The sequence below is a fragment of the Pinus tabuliformis genome, chromosome J (genome assembly GCF_031772625.1).
Source record: "Pinus tabuliformis cultivar Carrire ecotype Pingquan chromosome J, CPIR1, whole genome shotgun sequence".
NCBI classification, from domain to species: Eukaryota; Viridiplantae; Streptophyta; class Pinopsida; order Pinales; family Pinaceae; genus Pinus; species Pinus tabuliformis.
Genome location: NC_142295.1, coordinates 452,123,406 through 452,137,505, shown reverse-complemented (window position 1 = coordinate 452,137,505; position 14,100 = coordinate 452,123,406). Strand labels below are relative to the sequence as shown.

At 39.6% G+C, this 14,100-nt stretch overlaps 1 protein-coding gene across 4 annotated transcripts in view; it reads right to left on the bottom strand.

Moving 5' to 3' along the window:
- Positions 1-13,164, bottom strand: part of LOC149227770 (S-adenosyl-L-methionine-dependent methyltransferases superfamily protein) — a 373,621-nt gene extending 360,457 nt beyond the window's left edge. For all 4 annotated transcript variants that reach the window (XM_089377928.1, XM_089377926.1, XM_089377927.1 and 1 more), the window contains exon 1: positions 12,815-13,164. In XM_089377928.1, coding sequence (XP_089234054.1) covers positions 12,815-13,048 — 234 coding nt within the window. In that variant the 5' untranslated portion in view covers positions 13,049-13,164. The remainder of the gene's footprint in view (positions 1-12,814) is intronic.
- Positions 13,165-14,100: the final 936 nt, after the last annotated feature.

The following is a 14,100-nucleotide window of genomic DNA, read 5'->3' as shown; positions in this document are numbered from 1 at the left end:
TGCCCATTTCTTTCAAGCTTGGTTCACTTAGATGTAATAATGATTAATGTACTTGATGGTGAAAGTCGCAGCTTGGATATTGTGTGTACAATTGACACCCACAAGTGATACATTGAGAGCCACAGGACTCCGAACAATTGTGGAGCATCATTCACAACCATGGGCACGTTTAGCACCCACAGTGTTCCTGCAAAAAAAAAAAAATATTATTCATGGAATGATACACCTAGACCAACATGCTCTAGTCGGCTTAGCAGTGATCACATGGTTTGGTAATTGATCCAAGGCCTAGATGAGGTTTGTCTCATACCTTGAGACATGGATACCTTGAGACATGGGAGGATTAGCACTTGCCACCATCTTCAATGCCCTCCACATTGGAGCAAAATCAAGTTTAATCACCACTTGAAGACTCAGTTTTGTGCCCCAAACCCACATTTGGGGTCTACGAGATGATTTTAGAGAGATCTAGGGGCCAACCCCTAGATTATGATTTTAGAGCCCCTCTACACTTGTCATGGCACTTGAGGAGCTCAACGCTTGCCCTAAGCAAGCCAACGTTAGCATGATGTCATCATTCGACTTGCATTTATGGAGATATATTTCACAAAGGCTACTAGGTAGGCTTGTGACCTAGGTTTATGTTGCACATTATTTTATGATTAGTTAGGGGCTTAGATGCTAAATAGCATTTCAACCTCCTCATATAAGTAGAGGAGAGTCTCATTTGAATCAAAAACATCTCATCACTTGGAATTTCGGCCCTCTTGAGCAATTCGCACTTTTCTATTGTTGAGGATTTGGAGTAATCTTGATGCGCTTTGACATTTGGAGTTGATTTGTCTATCTTTGGAGTTATTTTTTGGATGAATGGAATGGATTATGTGCATGTTATCTTGTAAGTGTATCTAAATATTGAAATTTTATCTCTTACATGTCTAATGTATGGAATTTTGTTGATTCTAGTAATTGCAGTTGTGCCCTAATTTGTCAAATATCTATTAAATGTTGAAAAAATACCATCGAGGTGTTTTCTAGACATTTCTCCTTTTGGCCTAGGAAGACACATCAAACACCTTTTGTCTAAGTGATATTATGAGTTTATTAATATCAAGGGGGCTAAAGTAATTTTTATGTGGAGGAGTACTATGGACTTTAAGTTATTAAAGTCACACGTGTTTTAAAGGTGACTTTGTGTAAAGTACTAAAGTACACTTTATATTATTAAAGTGACTTATGTTTTAAAAGTCATTTAATGAGAAAAAAGTGACCAAGGTACTAAAACATCAAAAAGTACTAGGGAGGCTCATTAATAGAAAGGGGGACCACATGAGGAGGGGTCAAGTAGGGGACTAATATCCACCCTTGATCTAAATGGTTTGAGATTAAATCTCAACCATTAGATCTTAGGGATAGAGTTTCCATCTTATGGAGAAGATAAAAGGGAGGAAAAAGGAGTAAGAGGCTCATTATTCTCATGAGAACATTGGGAAGAGAAGCAAGAGAGAAAGGATGAAGAAGCTTGGAGAACTTACAGCAGCAGCAACCCAGAATTTGTTATTAAAGTCACATGTGTTTTAAAAGTGACTTTATGTGTAAAGTATTAAAGTACACTTTATATTATTAAAGTGACTTATATTTTAAAAGTCACTTTATGAGAAAAAGTGACCAAGGTACTAAAACATCAAAAAGTACTATGGAGACTCATTAATAGAAAAGGTGTTAATTTTAGATAACAATGGTATGTTCTATGCTTAGCACAATTTACTTCAATGTTCTTTAGCAGCCCAATAACAATTTTCAGTAGCAATCACATCAACCATTAATCACATTGACAATAAATGCAGATAGAACATAAAAACATATGCAGAAGACAAGCCAAGACAAGAGGACACCAAATTTGGCGGATGCCAGGGAAAAACCCCAATGTGGGGAAAACCCTTTGATCAAATCTTCTTATTATTATTCAATAGTTCAGCACACAGAGAGAGTATGAAAGTCAAATACACTAGCCCAATAAAAAGTCAAATCAGCCCTATCAAATTACGCAGTCAAACTTCAGCCCTAACCAGAAAGTCAACGCTGGTCAAATCAGCAGCAAAACACTCCTTTGAAGCTTGGTCAAAGGCAGATCAATCCGGCCTCCATCAAGGGTCAAAGTCAACCCAAAACAGTCCCACAAACACTGGTCAAAATTGGTCAAACAGTCCCAAACACCTCGATTTCTGTGCCAATTAATGCAGCCTCAAGAGAGCGAAATTCTGCCTCCAAAACGCAGTCAAAATTCGGTCAAATCAGCAAGGGTCAACGCTGGTCAACAGTCTGAAATTTTCGGTTCTGTTTTGGCCCAGAAAAACAGTCCTCCTAGCCGCACGTGTGAGAGAGAGAGAGAGAAGATCCCCAAGCTGTACAAACCAATCTGTTGAAGAGAGAGAAGAATGATTGAGTGAATGATGTCCAAATGAGGAGAGAGGTCTCTTCTATTTATACACTTTGTTGTGGGTGAAAAGACACATCTATTGCGCTTCTTGAGCCTACATTACGCTAAGGCCGACCTGAACAATTTGTACATGTGAGAGAATAAATTCAAAATCACACTTCCGCTTGTCTGAATGAGGCGATCTTTATATCAAACTTGGACCTCTTGAAAAAAGAAATCCAATGCAATAATCATCTCCATCACATGAGTTGTCCCAAGGTGAAATTTGGCCCTAGTTGCCAATTTTAACAAAAGTGGACCACATGAGGAAGGGTCAAGTAGGGGACTAATCTCCACCCTTGATCTAAATGGTTTGAGATTAAATCTCAACCATTAGATCTTAGGGATAGGTTTTCCATCTTATGGAGAAGACAAAAGGGAGGAAAAAGGAGTAAGAGGCTCATTATTCTCATGAGAACATTGGGAAAAGGAACAAGAGAGAAACGAGGAACAAGCTTGGCGAACTTAAAGTAGAGAAGCACCTACAGCAGCAACCCAAAATTTGTGGAGGCCCGAAATTTGTGGAGCCCGAGAATTGTGGATGCTGAAATCTATGGAGGTCCGAAATTTGTGGAGGCCCTAAAATTTTGAAGGTTCCATCTGTCTTCCGGTTTATTGGCATGAATTTTCAAGAAACAGTGGACAGTTCAGAGGCTAAAAAAATCAGAGAAATTCCAGCTGTAGAGTGACCCAGATTTTTATTAGCGGAGTACAGTGGAGGGTCATTTGCTGTAGCAGACAAAGAGGTTTGATTCCCTGTGTGATAGCTGCCAAGAGAACGAATTCCTAGCTAGAAGGAGGGTGACTGTGTGAAATTATCAGTCTATAATTTCAATGTAAAAGAGGCTCTCTGATCAGCTTTTTCAAAAGGGAAGAGATAGGTAATCTCTTATTATTATTTTGTTGTAAAAAATTCTCTTAACAAACAAAATAAAACTCCTTAAAAGACTGGTTTTCCCAACAGTGGGGTTTTTCCAGGATCAACTTCCAGAGTCAAGTTGACCAAAAATACTTGTGTCTAATTTGTGTGACCTTGTTATTTCCTCCTAGATTTAGTTGTGCAAAAATCATTAGTAAAAGCACTCTTTAAATGTTGCAAATGAATGCATGAAATTTATATCAGCACGTTAAAACATGTGGGTTAGGTTTGAAACACACTTGCAAAATTTGTAAACTGGGAAAAGGGTGCAGATCAGTAATTTTCTACATTAAATGCCAATCTAGATGATCTATTGCATGCATTACTCATAAATGATGTGTAAATGAATGTCCTTAGTGGTGAACTCTTGGTAGCTCTCCCATGAAAAACCCATCTTCCATTGCATAGGTATTTGTTGGAATTTTGCTTGTTAGGGCATCAAAATTTTGGCCTCCTTAGGAGCTCTTTGGTTGATCTAACGCATTGAGGACTCCATACTCCCAAGGAACAAGGGACTGGTCCATTTGGTTGGTGATCACATCTTAATTTTGTCCATTTTCTCTTTCTCCTAATTCAGCCCTTTCAGGGCTAAGCTAGGAAACTAGGGCTTGGTGTGAATCCCTAGGCAAGAGGAATTTTGGTGGTTAGAGAGCTTAAACATCAGAAGGATAGTATTTGCCACAAAATCATCATTTTGGTGGGCATCCACTTCAATTTCATCCATAAATTTCCTTGCCCTGGTTGTTTGCCCAAGATGGAAACCCTAGTTCTCCTTCCTTCAACTTAAGGGCTTCCTTGAAGGTTTCATGGGCCTTAGCATAGCTATTATATATTGTACGAAACATTTTCTCCTAGCCTTGACCTTTGGTTGCTCCAACACTCGTCAAATTTATCAAACCCTAAGTCTTCTACACTTATTTCTAGGTCTCTCCATAGAAAGCGAATTGCTTCCTTATGAAGCCTTGAACCTAAATTATGTCTTTCTTGAAGAGTTCCTAGTGAGATCATTTCACACATTAACCCTAGAATTTGTATTATAAGTGATCTTTCCTACCAAGACTCCTCCCATCAATGAAAAACCGTGAAGAGCAGGGGGGTTTGGCTATGGCGACAATGGTCCACTACCCCATTGTTGCTTCTTGCTCTAGTTTATACCTTGTAGGGTTTTCCTCTTCAGGGCTTGCTAGATTTTGCGGCAACAAGACCAACTTGAGGGGATACAATTTTATGGAGCCCCTTTCTCTTCATGGCACTGGATCATTTGATGAAGATCCTTGGTTTGGAGAGTCTTACTTCTTAAATGGATGATTGTGTCTCCTGCTTGGTACTTTGCTCACATGTGTTTGCCTTGTTCATGTTGAAAAAATGTAGCAAGAAAAGCTCAATTTGACTTTAGCCTTAGTCAAATTGAGTAAATTGAATTTCCACATCAGCAGGACAACTTGGAGGCAATTAACTAGTGTGACATGGATCTTGTCACTCAATTAGCTCAGTAAATTCGAGTTAGAGGGCTTGGAGTTCAGTTATGCATGTGTGATTGCTAAATTTTAGTAATCCAGTTCAGTTATTTTCAATTGTATTCAGTTAACTGACCTCTAACTATTGTTAGAGTCAGTTGAAGGTCAGTTGTGCAGTGGGACAATAGTCTAACTCAGATATCTGTTAGTTAACTAATCAATCAGCCTAAAATAGCTAGTGCATGCAGAGAATTCGAGTTCCTCAGCTGAAGTGGAGATGACAAGGCAGTGTAACATCAATTGTAGACTAGTTTTGAGTGTACAGGTGTTGCATGCAATCAGTGATCAATCCTTGGGAATTTCACAATCAATTTGGAGGAAATTCCTAAATAATAGGGCCTAATTTCCTCGAGATTTGCACAAGGAAATATGAGGCTAGGTGAACTAATATTTAGCTAAGTGTCGACTAGAGTTGTTCATTGAGCAGAGCAAACAATTATTCTTTTGCAGGTTGAGCTCAGAGCTGGAGCTAGCAATTGTAATAGATTCTCTATTCATCTTATTAATGCAAAGAGGCTTGAGGGGTTTTTCCCAGTTGGGTTCCCCTAGAAATCATTGTATTTGTGGTTTTGCTTATTGCATGTCTATGCATGTTGTTCTAAATTGTGAATTTCATTCCGCATATCAGTAGAGTAGAATTGTGTCTCATGATTTTAGATTAAATTTCTTGAGCAGTTGCAATTCTATCAAATTTCTACATGGTATCAGAGCCTCAGAATTCACATTAGAACCAGTATTTTGAACTTGTCTCTCAAGAATTTCGAATTTGCAACTTTCTTGCAGCAGTTTTTCTTCAGGATCGGGAGGATGTCTTTCAACGGACTAAGATTGGAGTATGCCTTGGAGGGTAGCTCAAATTTCATAGCCTGGAAGGATTGAATGGAAGCAGTGCTCGATGACAATGGTGTGTTAGAATATGTTAAAACTGACATTGCAAAACCTCCACAATCAGATGCACAACAATTAGCCCAATGGAAGAAGGATGTTGCAAAGACTAGGAGAATTCTTCTAGAAGGTGTGAGAGACCATGTGGTCTCAAATCTCCATGGCAAAGAGACACCATTTTCTATGTGGAAGACACTAAATGACCTATTCAAAAATAGCAGTGACCATAGAAAATTGGCCCTGAAAAACAAAATTCGAAACATTAAGATGCAGAAGAATGATACTATTTCGCAGTATCTCTCCAGATTTACACAAGTTCGAGATGAGCTTGGAGGGGTTGGTGTGAATATTGCAGAAGATGACTTGGTGAGCCTATCTCTTCTAGGCCTTCCAAAATCCTGGCACAGCTACTAGGACTCTGTGAATGGAAGGGAAAAATTACTGAATTGGGAAAGGTTGTGGTCCGATTTGGTTCAAGAAGAGTTCAGGAGAAATAACCAAGATGGAACATCATCTAAAGCTGAGGATGAAGAGAATTTTGCATTGGTTGGAAAGGGGAAGAAGGGCAAAGGGAGAAGACCCAGAGCAAACCTGAGTCCAGCCAAAATAATGGCAAGAAGAAAGACATGAGCAAGATAAAATGCTTCCATTGCCACAAGTTTGGGCACTATGCAACAAAATGTCCACACAAGAAGTCTACCAAGAAGCCTTCAGGAGGAGCAGCAGGTGAAGCACTGGCTTCACAATTCAAATTAGACTTCACCCTAATAGCATGCATGGCCAGCACTGTTATGGGGAGTGTGTGGTACCTTGATTCTGGTGCCTCGTTCCATATGACAAGGTGCAAGGAGTTTTTCAGTAGCCTGGAGGAGAAGGATCTCCAGATGCATATCGAAATGGGTGATGATGGGAGGTACAGTGTTATAGGAATTGGTATTGTCACCTTTGAGAGGGAGAAAGCCTCTCCTCTTCACCTCAAAGATGTTATGTTTGTACTGGGTTGAAAAAGAACCTGATCTTTGTAGCAGTATTGGAGGATAGTGGCTATGATGTTATTTTCAGTAAAGGGAAATCCTTTCTGAGACACATAGCTACCGGGCAAGTGAAGCAAATCAGGGTTCGAGTGAAGAACCTATACAAACTTGAGGTGGGAGATTGCACTACATTGAGCAGTAAGGCTGAAAAAGTGCAGAGTCGCAATGTTGGAGAACTCTGGCACAGGAGATTGGTCATCTACACCATGGTGCCTTAAAAATCATGCAACAAATTACCACCAGTCTCCCTAAAGGCTCCCTTGACCAACAGGATGTCTACAAGGGTTTCACATTGGGGAAATATGTCAAATCCACATTCCATGACCGAGAGAGCAGAGCAGATGCAATCTTGGAGCGAATCCACTCTGATGTTTGTGGACCCTTTTCTATAGCCTCCACAACAAGACATAAGTACTATGTTATTTTTATTGATGATTTCTCTAGAAAATGTTGGATTTTCTTCATGCGGAAGAAGGATGAAGTTTTCTCAAAATTTATTGAGTTCAAGGCATTAGTTGAGAAGGAGATTGGGAAGAAGGTGAAGGCTCTCAGGAGCGACAATGGAGGTGAATTTGTTTCGCATGCCTTCAAGGATTTCTATGCGAAAGAAGGTATTCGAAGAGAACTGACAACACCCCATAACCCACAGCAAAATGGGGTAGCTGAGAGGAAGAACAGGAGCATAGTGGGAGCAGCAAGGGCCATGTTGCATGATCAGGGGTTTCCATTGCATCTATGGGCAGAAGCATGCAACACAGCAGTCTACTTGCAAAACTGAAGTCCTCATAGAATACTTGGTATGATCACACCGGAGGAAGCTTTCTCTGGGAGAAAGCCTGATGTGTCTCATTTCAGAATTTTTGGAGCTTCATTTTATTGCCATGTCTCCAAGGATTCGAGGAAGAAACTTGAGCCTACAGCAGAGTTGGGAGTTTTTATAGGATACACCAAAACTCCACACAATTACCGGGTGTATTTTCCTTCACTAAGGATGACAGTTGTGAGGAGAGATGTCAAGTTCGATGAGGACAAGGCTATGAGATGCTCTTTGGAACGAGAGTTGAGTATCCCACCGGAGCAGGAGCTTCTAGCTCCAAAGGAGGAGCCTCAAGATGAGCTTCAGGAGGTTGTGGAGTAGCCACATGCAAAGGAGTAGACAGGAGGCAGAGTGGAGGCACCCACTCAACCAAAATCTTCCAGAGAGGGGAGAAAGAGAACCAGAGAAGTTGATAGATTGTTGCAGGATTGTTGCACGGCAGAGGAGGTCACCTAATAGGTACACTGGTTACATGGCTCTCATGACAAAGCTCATTGAGACAGAGCCTTCTTCATTTGAGGAAGCAGTTGCTCAACCAATTTGGGTTGATGCCATGGTGGAAGAATACGAATCCATCATGAAGAACAGTGTATGGGAGGTGGTGCCGAGACCAGAAGGGAAATTAGTGGTTGGTTCGAGATGGATCTACAAAGTGAAGCATGCAGCGGACAGGAGCATCGAGAAATACAAGGCCAGATTTGTGGCCAAAGGATTTTCTCAAATAGAGGGAGTGGACTATGAGGAAAATTTTGCACCAGTTGCAAGATATTCCTCAATCAGATCCATTCTAGCATTGGTTGCGCAGATGGGGTGGAAAATCCACCAGATGGATGTGAAGACCGCCTTTCTCAACAGTGTTGTTGAGGAGGAAATTTACATAGAGCAGCCAGAAGGATTTGAGACATATGATTGAGAGTCACATGTGTGCAAACTCAAGAGAGCATTGTATGGTCTCAAACAAGCGCCCCGAGCATGGTACACTCGGATCGATAGTTATCTCATTGGATTAGGCTTCACCAAAAGTGAAGCAAATGCGAACCTCTATCACATTGTGGTAGATGGTAAGTTGTTTATTCTTGTTTTGTATGTTGATGATTTAATATTGGCAGGTGATGAGCAACTGATCCGCTCTTGCAAAGAGGATCTTGCAAGGGAATTTGAGATGAAAGACATGGGCCTCATGCATTACTTCCTCGGGCTAGAAGTATGGCAAGGTGATGGTGAATTGTTTGTGTCTCAAGGCAAGTATGCTACCGAGATACTTCAGAGATTTCACATGGAGAATTGTAAGCCCATGGACACACCTCTAGCTACAAACTGGAGGAAGGAGTATGCTTCTTCAAGTGAGGAAGTAGATGCTACCATTTACAAATAGCTTGTGGGTTCATTGATGTATCTTATGAACACACAACACGACATGTATTATGCATTCAACCAGCTTAGCCAAGCTATGGTGAGGCCTATCAAATTATATTGGAAGGCAGCAAAGCATGTGTTACGGTACCTCAAAGGCACTACCCAATATGGATTATGGTACAAACGGACAGAGGGAGTGAAGCTGCAAGGCTTCACCGATGCAGATTGGGCAGGAAGTCCATCTGACAGGAAAAGTACATCAGGTGCTATCTTCAGTGTTAGGCCAGCAGCTATCCTGGTACAGCAAGAAGCAGAGGTTTGTGGTGCTCAGCTCAGCAAAGGTTGAATACATGGTTACAAGTCAAGCAGCATGTGAAGCAATCTGGATGAGGAAAATACTTGTGGGACTATTCAGTCAGGAGATGGAAACAATAGTAATATATTGTGATAATCAGAGTTGCATTAAGCTCTCTGAGAATTCGGTATTTCATGACAGGTCTAAGCACATTGATATCTGGTATCATCATTTGCGGGACTGTGTGTAGAGGAGAATTATGTTGCTACAGTACATTCCAACTAAGGAGCAAGATGTTGAAATCTTAACAAAGACATTGTCAAGAGGTAAATTCAAATTCCACAGGTGCAGGATAGGGGTGGTGGAAAATCCCTTTCTTGCTAAGAGGGAGTGTTGAAAAAATGTAGCAAGAAAGGCTCAATTTGACTTTAGCCTTAGTCAAATTGAGTAAATCGAATTTCCACATCAGCAAGACAACTTGGAGGCAGTTAACTAGTGTGACATGGATCTTGTCACTCAATTAGCTCAGTAAATTCGAGTTAGAGGGCTTGGAGTTCAGTTATGCATGTGTGATTGCTAAATTTTAGTAATCCAGTTCAGTTATTTTTAGTTGTATTCAATTAACTGACCTCTAACTATTGTTAGAGTCAATTGAAGGTCAGTTGTGCAGTGGGACAATAGTCTAACTCAGAGATTTGTTAGTTAACTGATCAATCAGCCTAAAATAGCTAGTGCATGCAGAGAATTCGAGTTCCTCAGCTGAAGTGGAGATGACAAGGCAATGTAACATCAGTTGTAGACTAGTTTTGAGTGTACAGGTGTTGCATGCAATCAGTGATCAATCCTTGGGAATTGCACAATCAATTTGGAGGAAATTCCTAAATAATAGGGGCTAATTTCCTCAGGATTTGCGCAAGGAAATAGGAGGCTAGGTGAGCTAATATTTGGCTAAGTGTTGGCCAGAGTTGTTCATTGAGCAGAGAGAACAGTTATTCTTTTGCAGGTTGAGCTCAGAGCTGGAGCTAGCAATTGTAATAGATTCTCTATTCATCTTATTAATGCAAAAAGGCTTGAGGGAGTTGGGTTCCCTAGAAATCACTGTGTATTTGTGGTTTTGCTTATTGCATGTCTATGCATGTTGTTCTAAATTGTGAATTTCATTCTGCAGATCAGTAGAGTAGAATTGTGTCTCATGATTTTAGATTAAATTTCTTGAGTAGTTGCAATTCTATCAATTTCTACAATTCATCAACCCTTGGTTGCTTACTTGATGGTTATCAAGCATGTTATATCATTATGGTGTGGTTGTGATATATCTATTCTTTTCATAGATGTGCCACACCTTGTTCATGGATGACAGCTTTAGCCCCCCAAGAGTTGAGACAATTGTTGTGGGAGGTAGATGCTTCTTGATGCTAATTGATGTTTCCAAGTGACTTAGTGTGTTGATGTATGTTGTCACTAGGAACATATATTACACATGGTCCTCATGTGTTTGATGTGTGATTAGGATCATACTTGATGATTGGATGTGTTAGCACTTTGTTATGTCACTTTCTCTTGTGGTGTTGCTATGGTGGGATGACTCATATTGCCTTTGTGGAAATTTTCCTAGGTGACATAACTATAACATTTGTTAGGCATCACCTATGGGGAATGCATTTTATGACGTTAGTGCCTTCATTGATGTGTTATTTCCCAAGTTTGAGTTACAAGGGGGGTGCTACATATTATTTGATGGTGATCTAACCTTTTCTTAAGGTTGGCTAATGATTTTTGATGTAATAATCCTTAGGTGGTGGTGTACTTTAGGTTGGACTTTATGTTTTCTTGTTATCATGGTGGGGTTTTGCTCGGGAGAATATATTTTATTTAAATGGTACAACACTTTATTAGAGTGCATCCTTCATTGGCACGCATGTTCATGGTGATTTAATCAATTGGTGACTATTTGGAGGGGGCTATAGTTATATTTGACCATTAGCCTTTATGCACACATGTTGAAGTTGTTTAATTGTTCAATGGTTAAATTAATCTAATTGATCTAGATTAAAGTTAATAGCTAGGGTGTCGTACTTCATTGATTTCTTTTTTCACACTTGAAGGTGTTATATGGAGTTGGTTGAGGCATCATAGTGGTATGGCCCCCCTCTTGGACATAGCTACCAAGGCAAGCTTTATTTTATTGTTTCTTGGAAAGTTTGGCACACTTATCTAGGAGCAGTCATGTGGGTGTGGTGGACGTAGAGGAGAATTGGAGAATTGAACACTTGTGGAAGAAAAACATTCAACACATCTTGTAAAGTATTCATGCTTTCAAGCCTGCCTTGTTGATGAAATCACCTTCTAGCTTGGCATGTATCTTTTGAAGTGGAGCATTTCACATGTGGAGAGCTACTTGTGAGAATGGGTTACTTGCCAGCGTTTCGAACCACTTTATATTGTTGGCTTCCCTTACCTCTCATATAAGGAGAGGGAGGAGAGAGTCCTTTCATTCATCAATAATTGATCATCTTATGTTAGTGGTGTGAGGTGTGGAGCGCACCTATCTCTCTCTTTGTATTCTTCTTTATTGTATTTTCCCTCTATCTTGGAAAATTTAAGTGAACTTCAAGGGTTAGGGTGCCACTACGTGTGAACAGAGTGCTCAAGAAGGGGTGATGTCATCTCCAAAATAGCGTAGAAATACTCCAAGGGTCATATCTCTCCCCAAAAGGTGCAAGCTATCATCCAAGAGTCATAACTCATTACCAATTAGTGCCACTTCATCATCAAATCATACTAGGTCAGCTCAAATGAGTGTCACATCATCATAAGAGTACAATGTCCCATCACAAATGGAACATCCTCAAGCATCCTCATGATGTCATCAAGGTAGGTGGCTCCATGACCTCTTCAAAGAGGTGTATCATCCTCATCAAGTGCAATGTCATCATGCCAAGGCTCAACGTCATCAAAGGGTTGTGAGGCCATCAAGGGGCTCTAAGCCCTCTCCAAGTGCCACATCAAGCCTATAGGTGCAATGTCAAGGCTTCAAGGTGCAACATCCAAGGTCCAATGAGTGATTGTGTGTATCAAATGAAGTGTCAAGTCATCATATATCCATCAAACATCAAGGCTAGGGTATCTCATGAAGTCATCATGCTAGCATCATGTCCAATGCCCTTCAAGGGGTGTGAAATATCATCCATGAAATGTGGGAGCAGCATCATCAATGACTTTTAAACTACCATGTCTTTGTAAGTATCATTATCAAGCATAGGCTCAAAGAATCAAGTGAAACCAACCAACATGCATACCAGAGTTAATGTAACATAAAAAGTGAGACATATTTACTCTAAAAGTCACATAAGCAGATCACATTAGGTATCTTCTTCAAACTTTCACTAACTTATGACCTTATCAAATTTACCAAGTTTAGGTATGGGAGGACATGTTACCCGTCGGTTTAAAAAAAACGGTATGCTGTAAAGTGATAAACAACAGGAAGCAGGGTGGCTAGATATACTCACTGGAATGGAGGCGGGATGAGCAGTGACAGAGACAAGACCGTTTCCTTTGAACGATTGTTTTTGAAAGACGGTTTGGCCCTCGTCCCTGCCAAATCCCCCATCCTGAGAGCCCCACCATTCGCCTGAATATATCCAGTCGGCTTCATCTTCTAATAATCTTCTCCTTGCAGGCCCAAACGATGAGTATACTCTTTTCCACTGACTCCATGCACACTGTCTCGTTCTCGCCAACATTGAATATCTCCACCAAGAGTTCCACCGGCCAGAAGACGAGTAGAAAATGGCGGCACTAGAGGTTATTGCAGAACCATGTTCGTGTGCTTAAAATGAATAATAAAAAATGTGATGAAACACTTGCTTAAAATGAATAATAAAAAATGTGATGAAACACTTTGTAACAGATCATTAGATAATTAAAATTGATATTGTATATATAGAGATTGATTTCAAAACAGAATGACACCAAGATGATGCAATAATTAACTTTTGTGCATCCTATTATTAATTATTATATACTATCCATAATTATTATATATTATATGGATAAGTCCTGATTCCTCATGTTTATTGAGAAAAAAGAAAATTGAAGTGTAAATTTATGCGTGGTGAATCTAGTTTGATTGAGTATAACCCTCTTTATAGAAATAGTTATAGTTATTGAATTAGTTAAATGTCTTGAACACAATAGATTGAGGTAATCTTTTACCTATGTGAACTGATTTGTATTCCTCAAATATATTTATATGTATTGAGATGCTATTTCTGGCAGCAAAGTGGACTGGCTTGCCTTAATGTGAGATAATCTTTTACCTATGTGAACTGATTTGTATTCCTCAAATGTATTTATGTTTATTGAGATGCTATTTCTGGTAGCAAAGCAGACTAGCTTGCCCTAATGTGCTCAATTTTGAATGATTAATTGGATTTTATTATATAAGAAATTGAGAAAAACGAAGAATAATAATTTGTATAATTTTGATTAAAGATTTATTTTATTTTGGGCAATTTATTGACTAGATTTAGTTTGAATGATTGAATTATTATAATATTTATTATTTTGAACCAAAAACAATTCTTTCAATTTAACATTTCTATCGGCCTCTCTTTGCACCTTTTGGGGCAATTGCTAGTTTAATGTAGTTACTCTGTCAAATAAAATAGTGTCTTGTGGTCCATTCGTACAATGCGAAAGAAATAACCATGCGCTAAGGTTCCATTCATGGATACCCTCGTCCAATCATTCAATCAACCCTAAGTTTAGGTTAAGTGCATCTTAAATAATATAA